Source organism: Misgurnus anguillicaudatus, chromosome 16 (assembly GCF_027580225.2).
Source record: "Misgurnus anguillicaudatus chromosome 16, ASM2758022v2, whole genome shotgun sequence".
NCBI classification, from domain to species: Eukaryota; Metazoa; Chordata; class Actinopteri; order Cypriniformes; family Cobitidae; genus Misgurnus; species Misgurnus anguillicaudatus.
In genome coordinates, this window is record NC_073352.2 from 12516874 (window position 1) to 12529701 (window position 12828).

Sequence of the window (12828 nt, forward strand, 5' to 3'; positions counted from 1 at the left end):
GATGAAATCGCTATAAGTAAAACATAGGGAACAGACCTCGACAGAACACAGGACATCTTCTCTAATTATTTTCTATTCTAATTATTAATAGATTTCCAGATGATTTCATCACTCCAATCTGTCCATTGCTTATTGCAACCATAAACACCTACGTTTATCTTCGACGAAGGCATTTTATGAAAAATTAAGGCCATCCTTTATTGGCATTCCTATTCTGGCACTCAGCATCACAAGACATTTTCTAGTGAGTTATCTTGCTCGTTTCACTCGTGTCTAATTCATTTCCACTGTTTTTCTGCCACCACATTGCGCGCGCAGCTTGCAGTGACGTAACTGTGACGTCTACTCGCAAAAGGTCTATAAATAAGGTCTAAAATCTTAATCCTGTTTGGGAAGCCTACCCATAAAGCAGTGGATCTTAAACTGGGGGCCACAGTTTTTTGACATTTAATAAAATACATTATTTATCATGAATTCTGTGTAATCAAACCTAAAAAAATAAGGCTATTATTAACCAACAGGACTGCATTGTATCATTGTATGTTTTGTTTAATTCAAATTTTATGTTTTCGAATGTTTATGTCATACATTTTATTTGGGGGGCCACCGTACACAAGGGAAAAAGTTTGAGAACCACTGCCATAGATTATGATTCCTAGATTTTGATTGTAACCTTCTGAATCCTATTCTATACTGTATATATTGCATACTATTATATTTATATTAACCCAACATTATGTCTCTATCATGATTGAATCACTCTTTCAAAAGTGGATGTTAAGTCGTTATGATCAGTCGTATATATAGACTGATAAATCTACATGGTTTTACTGTACTGGCAGCTGTAAAAATACATTAAGCTAACATCTGTTACATGCATGTTTATTATGGAAAGGGCAATATGAAAAATGTAAATAAAAAATACAGCAAAATACATTCAATACCAATTACAAACCAACATGAATTACCAAAAAACGATACGGTACTGACAATAATTCAATATAATTAGTCGACAGTAATAGATATGGGTTATACCATATACAAAATTCTACTACAAAAGATAACCCGCCTTATGAGAGTGTTTTTGTGTGATTAAAACAGATACATGAGATAGATGTAGTAATAGACTGAAATAATATTAACAATAATAATAATATTAATAATAATAATACAGCACCATCTCCTGGTTTTAAAATCTGAAGATACAGAGATACACTGCTTGTACAATTAAATGTTTAAATCCATAACATCCTTGGAAGATCAAGCCATACGTTCGCTTTCATGTAAACAAATGTGTTTTGAGTAAGCAGAAAAGAAAAAATATTTGGCAATGCATAAACAGATGCCGAATCATCTGTACCATTCGGACCAACATAATGTGGAAATGTTGCAAATAATGCATGTAGTACAAATAATCTATTACATACTTCACCTGTGTGTACTCAGTCCATTAAAAACACGCTTTATGATGTGTAAATGTGTAAGTCACAGTGAAATAAAAAACAGGGCCAATAACCTCTTCATGTCCACCACACTGTAAAACCGTACCACAGTAGAAATGGGTTTCTGTGTGTACGTGTGAGGGATACAGGCTCGCCTGTTGTCATGGTAACGCCGTTACTCCATCGAGTTGTTCTGGCTCTGATAAATGGAGGCCTTGTCTTTTAAAAGAGCCAAACACAGGTGACAACTCCAGCTTCCTGTTAACATGGTAAACAAGCCTTATTATATACACAATATCTTTGGTTTAGCATTGCATTAGCAGTGCAAAGTTGGTGGATTTGATCCCAGGGAACATGCATACTAACAAAAATGTTTAGCTTTGGATAATAGTGTGCACGTGTAATGTAAATGCAAATGCGTGTTCATACCTTCTGGAGGGTCAGACATTGGTGGGCTGAGGCAGTACATGTGATATCCTCGGTCACAGTCATCACAGAATAGAAGCTGGTCCTGGAATAAAGGATTTATCAAATCAGCTACTATAATACTCATCTATCATCAAGCATATGTATACAACACCATAGTGTGGCGACATTCATGTTAATAAAGAATAAAAAATACTAACAAAGTGAGTGATAAATTAAGAGGTACCCTTCCCCCCAAATCCAATTACTAGTGCCTACAGGAGGTAAGTTCCAGGTGTTAACAACAGTGATCTGCATTAATGATGGTAAACAGGCCAAAGTGAACAGGATATGCGTGATTCGCAACTCACATCGTTCTCGGATGTGCCACAAACATTGCAGCACTTGCACTCGATACACTGCCAGCGGTAGGTCTTTACAGCTGCCATCATTACGGTGGTGAACTGCAGACATGATGGATGTCCTGAGGAGGATTTCAAGAAATGCTAGGTTTACATTTTTAATATTGGAGCTTTGAGATCCTTACGAATAGTAAGTCTTGACATCATACCTGAACGTCCGCAGTCGGAGCAGGACACCAGCTCCTCAGACTGGCCTGTTTTCTGGTTCATATTGGAATCACCCAGGCAGAAGTCACAATAGTCATTGGGTAACGCAAGGCCATTTGGACCTTTCTTAGGGGCTGCAAAAACATAAAAGATCAGATCTGCTGCTGCATTCTGTTATAACTTGACTAATGAATGCGTGAATAACGCTGAAACTCACTCTTGGTTTCCTCTTGTGGGGGAGGCGGATGAATCTCAGGTTCTTCTCGGTCCTCTCCTTCTTCATCAGCCAGATGAGAGTGTGTATAGTGATAACTTAAACCTGGTCTGTTCTTGTAGCGCTTTCCACAAACTGATAAATAAGAATAAAAAAACTATTTTAAAGAAGATAACAGCATTATTTAAAGCACCCAACCACAACTGAACTAAATACATGTATGAACAAAGATCAAAATGTTTTGTGATTGCATCACTTGAAGCACATAGGTAGTTAAAAAGCACATTTGATGCTGGTTTGCCCATATCTTTGCTGGTAACTTGGGCTTGGATTTTCACAATTCAAAGCTCTAGTCGACAACAAACATACAAAACAAAGCTACTGACAAGGCCTATTCAAAACTTGCCATGGCATTGACAACACAATCACAAGGCATTAACATACGAGTGCCCGTGTTTACATATTAACACCCATTTAATATTTAGTGTTAACTACGCAGACATGCTGGCACTAGCCAATCAAAGATCATTTACATGTAGACAAAACAGCAAGGTTTCAAGAGAAAAAAAAAATCTCATATAAAAATGTGTTGTTTTTTGATAAAGAAATCTTCACTAACATTATACAGTGAGAGGATTTTGTATATAAAAAAATAATATATAAACAAAGTGGCTTTAAAGTCCCCCCGTGGTAAAAGTCTAGTTATGCCTTAAGAAAAACCATGTGCAAATTAATCATTCAACACCATTGCGGAGTATTTACACTATTATATTGGAGACAGACTGAATTATATTACCGTATTTTCCCAACTATAAGTCGCACTTTTTTCATAGTTTGGCGTGTCCTGGAACTTCTAGTCAGAATTAAAGGGGCCATGTCACAAGACTTTAAGATGTCAAATAAATCTTTGGTGTCCCCAGCGCACATATGTGAAGTTTTAGCTCAAAAAATACAATGTAAAAAAATTATTATAGTATGTTAAAATTGCCACTTTGTAGGTGTGCGCAAAATTGTGCCGTTTTGGGTGTGTCCCTTAAAATGCAAATGAACGGTTTGTTGCAATTGAAACTTAATTGTGCAGTGAATTATTTTCTCCCTCTCTTTTTCTCTGCACTAAATGGCAGTGCTGTGATTGGATAGTGCAGATTAAGGGGCCAGTCACACCAAAAGCGCTTTAAACGCTTGCAAACGCAAGGCGCGACGTACTGCCTTTTTTAAAAAAAGAGCAGTGCCACGCGGCTTTTCATATTGCTAAGCAACCACAGAGTCAGCTGTCTTGTCAATCAAATATTGAAGCGTGAGCGCTCTTTTGCTGTTAACTGTCATATTAGCAGAAACTTTAAAAAGAGGGTGCTTGCTCTGACATTTTTTGAGGGTGAGAGGTGCACAAACGCACAGGAGAGAGTGAGCGAGCGGTGTCCGGTTCTTCAAAGCAACTGTAAACTTCCCTCACCACAACGTAAGGCCCGCCTCTCCCCTCATTCGATTGGACAATGGAAAGACACGAATGACGTCAGGCGCTTCTCCGCTCTCAGCGCTCCTTCAAAAACGCGTGCGCGGCAAAAAACCGCAAGGCGCTCGGCGCGCATAAACAGCGCGCAAACGCACCCTGCCCATAGAATATCATTCAAAACAGGCGCCTGCAACTGCCATAAACGCTTTTGGTGTGACTGGCCCCTAAGGGGCGATATTATTATAATAAGAGCTCCTTATGACATCATAAGAAGAGCCAAATTTCAACATGCTTGTAGAGAATGGTTTACCAAAACTAAGTTACTGGGTTGATCTTTTTCAAATTTTCTAGGTTGGTAGAAGCACTCGGGACCCAATAATAGCACTTAAACATGGAAAAAATCAGATTTTCATGCCATGGCCCCTTTAAATTCATATGAACTAAGAGAAACCATTACCGTCTACAGCCACGAGAGTGACAAGCTATCTGATATCGGCTTCAGTCCAGTTTGCAGAAATTTCTTGTCGTGAATGTTAATCTGCATGTAAACTAGGGCTGTGTATTGGCAAGGGCCTCCCGATACGATACGCATCACGATACACGCGTCATGATACGATACGCATCACGATACAATGCGGTGCGTTGCATGTTGCAATACATTGCAATACTTTTTCTTTTTTTATCAAAAATTAAAAAAATAGAGCTGTACACCTGCAGCTCTTTGAAAGCTGCAGGTGTTTTTAAAATTTCTGCCATTTTCTCACTACCTCTAACTTCTGAGACATTGGCCGAATGGCAGACAACTGGACAGTGACAACTACTGCAGCGATAGTTAGCTGTATCGATATTTTTGCACAGCCCTAATGTAAACCCCTCGTTTTAAAGAGCTGAACCATAACTTCATGTTGTCATGACACGTGCATGCTCACTACGACACGCCTCTTACGGCATTGTTTCTGCGTCTTGTTCACACAGAGGGCTTTCCGGGTATCTTGCGGCAATGTGAGCATGCGCTGGCGACACATGCAGTGTGAAAGCGGATAAAATGTATAGCTTTATTGCATTGCAAGTCATGTCTGTCAAATGTATAAATGTAACTTACTATCACAAGCATACGGTTTATCCCGATCTTCTTGGGCTGCGGCAGCAGCTTCCAATTTCTTCTTTCCATTTCCTATCCCACGGCCCTGTCAAATGAAAACATCATCATACCACTGTCTATTCTAGCCGGAAAATAACTCATGCTTAATAAATCTATTGTGAGTTAATGCACAGGTTGATATGTTACCTTAGACTTTCCTTTTCCACGTCTTTTTGGAGTCTCTTCCTCAAAATCTTCATCATCCAGATCATCCAAGTAATCTTCTGGCTCAAGGATTCTCTAAAAATTACAAGAGACGCATCACTCCCTGCATTCATGTAATAGCAACATTCAATTACGAGCACAGTTCAGAATACACATGTGCATTACTAAAGAACACAAAATAATGGACAAAAACTCCACCATATACCTTTCTAACACGTGTGGAGCCAGTATGGGTGCTGGGGGCACTGGGTCCGGTGACCTCCGGCAGATTGGTTTCTTCCTCTGGTTGAGTTCGGAGTTCTGTGGGTACTCTTTTATCCAGGGGTTCTCCTTTTAGTAAGGCTTCCAGGCTACTTCCATCCAGAGGACCCAATACATCTTTCTTTATGCCTAGTTCCAGTTCAGCTTAGGAAAGAGGAATTTTTCTATTACTTTGATATATTTGATGGATTACTGAGATTTTATTGTTAAGTGAACATAAAACTGATGGCATGAAAGCTGCTCCAAATGTTAGGTAGTAAGTAGGGATGCACAGATGTACCGGCCTAATATCGGTATCGGCAGATAAAAGCAACCCCCCCCCCACTATCAGACATTGATCGACTGTTTAGAAACATCCAATGATCAGGGTCGATTATATTCTTGCAATTAAAAGGGGTGAAAAAACACGTCAGGACTACACTGAACATAATGATTTGAAACAATAAATAAAAAGCAAAACTATTGTCATCTATCGGTTTTGGTAGATGTCGATCTTAGCAAGAGATTTTGTATAGGTGCATCTCTAGTAATAAGGCATAAGTTTGTAAGTTTTATTAAAATACCAGTTTTGAGTGGAGGAAAAACCAAAGCAGGATCCTCTGGAGGATGAGCTCTTCTTTTCTTCCTCCAGCGTCGTGCAGGATACGTATACAGCTGTCCTGGTGCGGTCCCTTAAAAGCCAATTGTAAACGGGATGTTATTATTGAAGGGGCACACAACAACTGGAGTTTTATTTGGGGAAATACTGTACCTGCACTTCTGTGTCTCTTTTCCATCCAGATGTAGCAGTTGCTTTGGGCAACTCCAGTTTGGGAGTCCAGGAAGGGCATGAGGATACTACGTTCAGCACACAGCCGGGCATTATAACTGTGACACTGTTCAAGAGCATCTTTATAGTACTGCTCTCCAAGCCTGTGGTATACAACAAAGAATTAATAAAATAGAGCAATTATATCATGGCATGAGATATATTTAATAGACAAACAAAATTCATAGGCTTTTAAAACATCCCCCCATGACTTACTTCGTTAAAGATGATTAAGAAAAATAACACACGGGCGTTTTGGGTACTGTTACGTTTAGTGCGGAACAACGTGCTCATATGCAAACAATGGACATCAATGGTGCCCATTTTTCTTTCAGCGTTTAATAGCAATGAAAATGAAAGACAGTATAAACATAAATCTACTTACATAGTTGTACAAAGAAGTGTACAATCCTAAGCAACCTAAGCACTAACCAACTGGTGTAACTAATTTTTAAAGAAGTCACGTTGTAGCGCGCTTTGATGTCACGGAAAACAATGAATGAACGAGGTGCTCGTTAGCGCTATTTAACTAACAGGATACCTTATCTGAAGTTAGCTCCGATCATCGATTACAAAATCATCTCAGTTCAACCCTTGTGTGAAAATACCATAGCAAAATCGATTGAAGTGGTTAAAAAGTACATGTACTTACACTTTAACGATATTCTCAACGGCGGTCGCCATTGTTTTGTGTAATGTGCTGTTGTTGTCTTTACTGCGCGTGCGCGTTAAGCATCTTTTGAACTGGACCTGGAGCCATCTGTCTGTTAGAAAAAAACCCGAAAGATTTTACTCAAGTTGCATACTTCACCACTGAATGGACTTGAGAGAACTGTAAAGTGGTACAAATATCTAATGAATATAAATACTCGACAGTAAAATTATAAAAATGACTGAAAACCTTTAGAGCGCATTCAGTTGTGGGCGTGGTTAACTTTGCATGACATCATCTGGTCGCACCGCCGCCATTTATATATCGCCGCCATTTTATACGAACCTAACCTCGCGCAGATTAGATTACGAGCACGACGGCAAAATGGAAAACCAGCTCTGCAAACTCTTTGTCGGTGGACTTAATGTCCAAACTACGGACGATGGCCTGCGCACGCATTTCGAGCAGTTCGGAAACCTCACGGACTGCGTGGTGGTGCAGAACCAGCAGCTGAAACGCTCTCGCTGTTTCGGTTTCGTGACCTACTCGAGTCCGGAGGAGGCGGACGCGGCCATGTCGGCCCGTCCCCATGTGTTGGACGGGAATAACGTCGAGATCAAGAGAGCCGTAGCGCGCGAAGATGCCGGCAGACCCGAGGCCCTAGCTAAGGTGAAGAAGATATTCATCGGTGGCCTTAAAGACGACATCGAGGAGGATCACCTCCGCGACTGTTTCTCTCAGTTCGGTGCGGTGGAGAAAGCAGAGGTGATCACGGACAAAGAGACCGGCAAAAAACGAGGCTTCGGCTTCGTGTATTTCGAGGATAACGATTCTGCCGACAAAGCCGTGGTCCTTAAGTTCCACATTATTAATGGACATAAAGTGGAGGTGAAGAAAGCCCTGACCAAGCAGGAGATGCAGGCTGCTGGTAGTCGCGGTGGTCGTGGAGGCCGAGGCGGCGGACGGGGGATGGGCAGACCGCAGAACGGCTATGGCGGACGAGGCGGTGGATACGGCAGTTACGGAGGCGGCTATGGGGGAAGTGATGGTGGCTACGGCGGAGGCTATGGAGGCGGATACGGTGGCGGGTATGGGGGAGGCTACGGCGACCAAATGGAGAGCTACGGCGGGGGTAACGGCTACAGTGACTTTGGCAGCGGCTATGGCCAGCAGTCCTCTGGCTATGGCCCAATGAAAGGTAATTACTCGGGCAGAAGCAGCGCTCCTTACTCCCGAGGTGGTGCTGGTGGTGGTTACGGCAGGGGGGGTTACGGAGGCTCATATTAAAAGCACGCGTTAGGTCTGATATTAAGAGCAGCCCCTTCCCCAGGCCACATCACAATTTTGACCACATGTTATATTCAGCAAAGTAACCAGAACGAGTCACCTTAACGTGGCTTGGCATTGACTGAAACAATGACGCTTCAATTCGTTCAGGAGTTCACACAACTAATCCAGCCTAGCAGATCATAGGTAGGGGTTACCTATCAAACGTTACCTCTCACAGCTGTTACAACACACCCTTTTGCTTAAAGGCACCCGTCGTGTCCCTAAAATACTAGGGAGATTTTTTTCACCAAGACAAATAGGACGACTACTCTGGATTTCTGCTTATTATCAGAACTGGCCTTTGCAAAACTGTTTCTCACGTTTTGTGCATTTGAATTAAGATTAGTATTTTTGCTTGTTAGCATAGGCATGTGTTTTCTCCTTTTTAGTATATGTATTGTATTTTTGATTGTCTTTTGTTTCCTTTTGTTCAACGACGTATTTAAATCTGTCGTTTAGAGCCAATCACAGTGAATCTCTGTAGAGGTCTGATCTCTCATTGGTTGGTTAAGCGCTTCACGTAGCCGCGTGATCTATAAATGACCCTCGACGGTCCAGCGTGTTGGATGGATGGATAAATATTTATGTTCCGTCTCGATGAAAATGAATCAAAGGGATTAGTTTCGGTGTTCATTCATTTTCTAAAAAAAACTTTAAATATTTCGTTATAGTAACTAACGTGTATCTCCAAACTAGTGTCATTTGTTAAATAGTTCAGATTTTATTATGGACATATTGTAATTGGTGTTACAGTGAACCTTTGAAGTCAAAGCTCTTGTAAAAACACAACTCAAAATCACGCCTTCAGTTTAATCTATTAGTGAAGGATGCATTTATCTCATTGTATTACTGCTCCAACGAAATAACCTATTGAATATTGTTTATTGCAGACACAACTGAACTGTATGTATTTCTATTAATAAAAGTTATTATTCCGTAGCCATTATGGTTTATGACTAGTTGAGCTTTATTGAGTGGTTTTGACGTGTATGAAGCCCGCTTAGTGATTCTGTTTTGCCCTTTAGGTAAGACTAAAATCGGAGGCAAGGATAGCGTATGCTGATCCTTTGCTTCTATCAGGCATTGGCCTTAGGGCTCCTTATTATCTATATTGATTTGCATCAGTCGTGTGGGGATGTTAACGTTTTCCCAACCATGCAAGATATGTTGTCTTTATTCTTAAAATATGTTTAGAGCTTTGTTCCAATAGTCTTACCAAATAAGACGGATCTATACCTTAGCTGTGTCCACTACTACGTCATTGGATTCTCCAGGGCTACTCCAGAGATGTAGAAACCCAGCTGAAAATCCATAGGATAATCGCACCAGGTTTCCAGGTTTGTAGAAATACTTTATACACAAGACATTACATCAGGTGTGTCTTTAACATACTGTGGATCCACCTGGAACAGACTCCTTAAATCAGGTATTCGATAGTGTAATGCGTGCATGCAACTTGCATTACCTAAATACAAACTTATTAGTGTTACCTTGCGGTGATCATGTAAAATAGTGGAGAAGTGGAACATGCTCTGTAGTCCAATGTGTGTGAAGCTGTGGTGACTGTGGTCTATGTAGTTATGTCTTAATCCAATATTTTAGACAATTTTCAGTTTAAGGTCAAACCGAAGAATGGGGCTTATAGTTCCTGTTTACTTGATGCATTAGTTCCAGATATTAATGACATCAAATGCAAAGGAGATCAGCATATATTGAGCTCAAGGTTTGTGATTTCAGTTATTTACTATACATCTAATCAATCCCCCTCCCCTCCTCATCTCGGTGTCTTGCTCGTGTTTTGTCCTATTACATTTCTGGTTCGCTGAGAGGACAATGGATATTGTTCATAATTCAGTGAGTCTAGTGAGATGCAACTGTTTAATTTCATAGTTTGTATGCAAATCTGTTTTAACTTCATTTGGTCTGGCCCTTTGACAAGTGTATTGTACTACTTGTTCAACAAAAAGGACACAGCTCCAACAAAGATCTTTCTTCTTAAAGGGATAGTTGGGTGAAAAATGAAAATAACCCCATGGTTTGCTCGGCCTCAGGCCAATCGAGATGCATATGTCCATCATCTTTTAGATGAACACAATTTGAGTTTTGTGAATGTCCTGGCTCTTCCAAGCTTCATAACGTTAGTAAACGGTCAACTTTGGTAAAGAATGCAGGTGCACCCTATTTTCAGCCGGTATAAAGCTTGGAAGAGCTAGTAAATTTTCTAAAATAAATCAAAAACTGTGTTTGTCTGAAGGATGATGGACGTGTATCTCTGATGGCTTTAGGGTGAGTAAATTGTGGGGTAATATGTTCATTTTTGACCAAACTATCAGATTTACACGTTTGTGATTTGTCTTTAAAGGGATAGAGTAGTGTCACAGAAAGGCTGTATGGTTGGATGTGATAAGGAACGCCATGACTTTTTTACATGACACTAAATGTATTTGCATCTGTCTTCTTTTCTCACAGAAGGAGAAAATAAAATCTCACTTCCATGTGTAGCTGGTTGATAACCTCCGCTTCAGCTGAGAATCCAGTAGCCCTAAAGGACAATACGAGGACTCTGTCTGGTAAGCAGTTATTTTAGGTAGACTTTCCATAGAGGTAACACCATCAAATGTTTACACGTTTTAAATATTACTTTTTGTTATCTTGCAGAGTTAACGCATGGAACGCACATACACTGTGTGCCTGGGGACTGCCTATAGGCAAAATGCCTTTGGTAAGAATTTTGTAGTTCAAACCAATACAATAAATCTATTGTATTGGTTCTGTTTGCAAGTGGGCAACCAATCTGAATCCTTTTAATAAGATGATATATTGGAAATTATTTGTATGTTTATATCCCGATTATACTTTTAAAAACTTAAAGGAATATTCCATTTTCTTGGAGGAAAGATCCAGATAATTTACTCACCACCATGTCATCCAAAATGTTGATGTCTGTCTTTGTTCAGTCGAGAAGAAATTGTGTTTTTTGGGGAAAACATTGCAGGGTTTTTCTCATTTTGATGGACTTTAATAGACACCAACAATTGACACTTAACTCAACACGTAACAGTTTTTTTCAACGGAGTTTCAAAGAGCTGTTGACGGTCCCGGGCGAGGCATACAGTAAGGGTCTTATCTAGCAAACCGATTGTCGTTTTTGACAAGAAGACTAACAAATGTGCACTTTTAAAGCACAACTTCTCATCTAGATCCGGTCCAGCGCGACCTGACGTAAATGCGTAGTGACGTAGGGAGGTCACGTGTAACATATATAAAATGCACATTTGCAGACCATTGTAAACAATAAACTGACACAAAGACATTAATTAGTATCAGTTGACATACAACAACGTAGGAACGGTCCTCTTTCAACACACTTGTAAACACTGGGGCGGAGTTTCGCGTTCGTCTTCTGTGACCTCTTGACGTCATGATGTATTGCGTCGAGTCACGCTGGCGCATCACGACTGGATCTCGACGAGAAGTTGTGCTTTAAAAGTGGATATTTGTTATTTTTCTTGTCAAAAATGACAATCGTTTTGCTTGACAAGACCCTTATGCCTCGTTTGGGATTGTTTGTGGTCCTTTGAGGCTCCGTTGAAAAAAACTGTTACTTGTTGGGTGTTGATTGTTGGTGTCTATTAAAGTCCATTAAAATGAGAAAAATCCTGCAATGTTTTCCTCAAAAAACATAATTTCTTCTCGACTGAACAAAGAAAGACATCAAGGTTTTGGATGACATGGTGGTGGTGAGTAAATTGTCTGGATTTTTCTTTTAAGAAAATGGAATATTCCTTTAAACATGTTGCTTTAGAATTTACAGAGATGTCTTAAATTCACCCCAAAATGAATTTTTGTCGTCTTGTCACTCGAAACCACCTTTAAGGTAGCTGATCACTATATTTTTAAATATGTTTTGAACTAAGATGCATTTTCTCCTTATATAGCCATGTCCTGTGAAGATGATGCCTTGATGACGTCAGGTTGAAGATCAGTTGGCTGGAGTTTATACGTGTATAATGTTGGAGTTGAATGAAATTTTACTTCTTCACATAAATGTGTTTTATGTGATTGTGAATTCAATAAAGAGAAAAAAAAGAAAAACATTTGGTGTCTGTTAATGTATGAATGCATCGAGAAGTGGGGTCTGTCTTGGTTGAAAATGAATAGGTCAATGAAAAAAATGATTTATGTAACTGAAGTTAATTAACGTAAATGATTAACCCATCATGTAGCTGATGAGGGAACAGCAACATCTGTTAATGCAGCGCTTTGGTTAAACCAATAAGTGACCTTGCTGATTCCGGAGCAGTTGTAGCACTGTTGCTAGGCAACGGGCTGATGATGGAGTGCCGTTACGACGGCTGTAAGCTAGTGAATCCAGCAATGACTGCACGC

The 12828-nt window shown here is 40.1% G+C and overlaps 2 protein-coding genes across 3 annotated transcripts; one reads left to right on the plus strand and one right to left on the minus strand.

Moving 5' to 3' along the window:
- Nucleotides 1-866: 866 nt before the first annotated feature.
- On the minus strand, nt 867-7499 carry dpf2l (D4, zinc and double PHD fingers family 2, like). 2 transcript variants are annotated; one of them, XM_055177504.2, is made up of 12 exons: nt 7360-7499; nt 7111-7222; nt 6402-6562; nt 6214-6321; nt 5595-5794; nt 5372-5464; nt 5186-5270; nt 2634-2765; nt 2419-2550; nt 2219-2331; nt 1872-1953; nt 867-1700 (listed from the first exon to the last, which is right to left on the minus strand). In XM_055177504.2, the coding sequence occupies exons 1-12, from the start codon at nt 7370-7372 to the stop codon at nt 1618-1620; spliced, it is 1314 nt and encodes a 437-aa protein (XP_055033479.1). In that variant the 5' UTR covers nt 7373-7499; the 3' UTR covers nt 867-1617. The 2 variants fall into 2 exon arrangements, with proteins under 2 accessions (XP_055033479.1, XP_055033480.1); XM_055177505.2 differs by lacking the exons at nt 7111-7222; nt 7360-7499 and adding an exon at nt 6844-7000.
- hnrnpa0a (heterogeneous nuclear ribonucleoprotein A0a) lies at nt 7399-12534 on the plus strand. The gene is made up of 4 exons (XM_055177506.2): nt 7399-8308; nt 10909-11009; nt 11098-11161; nt 12378-12534. Exons 1-2 carry the CDS (start codon nt 7399-7401, stop codon nt 10947-10949), a joined length of 951 nt encoding a protein of 316 aa, XP_055033481.1. The 3' UTR covers nt 10950-11009; nt 11098-11161; nt 12378-12534.
- Nucleotides 12535-12828: the final 294 nt, after the last annotated feature.

What these genes read in the sequence shown, in the direction of transcription:
- dpf2l (XM_055177504.2), bottom strand. An exon ending in GCTCCACACGTGTTAGAAAG is followed by an intron (nt 5,465 to 5,594) that starts GTATATGGTGGA and finishes TGTAATTTTTAG; the next exon opens with AGAATCCTTGAGCCAGAAGA. An exon ending in CTCCGACTGCGGACGTTCAG is followed by an intron (nt 2,332 to 2,418) that starts GTATGATGTCAA and finishes AATCCTCCTCAG; the next exon opens with GACATCCATCATGTCTGCAG.
- hnrnpa0a (XM_055177506.2), top strand. Translation starts at nt 7,399, where the DNA reads ATGACATCATCTGGTCGCACCGCCGCCATTTATATATCGCCGCCATTT. An exon ending in TGGCTATGGCCCAATGAAAG is followed by an intron (nt 8,309 to 10,908) that starts GTAATTACTCGG and finishes CTTTTCTCACAG; the next exon opens with AAGGAGAAAATAAAATCTCA.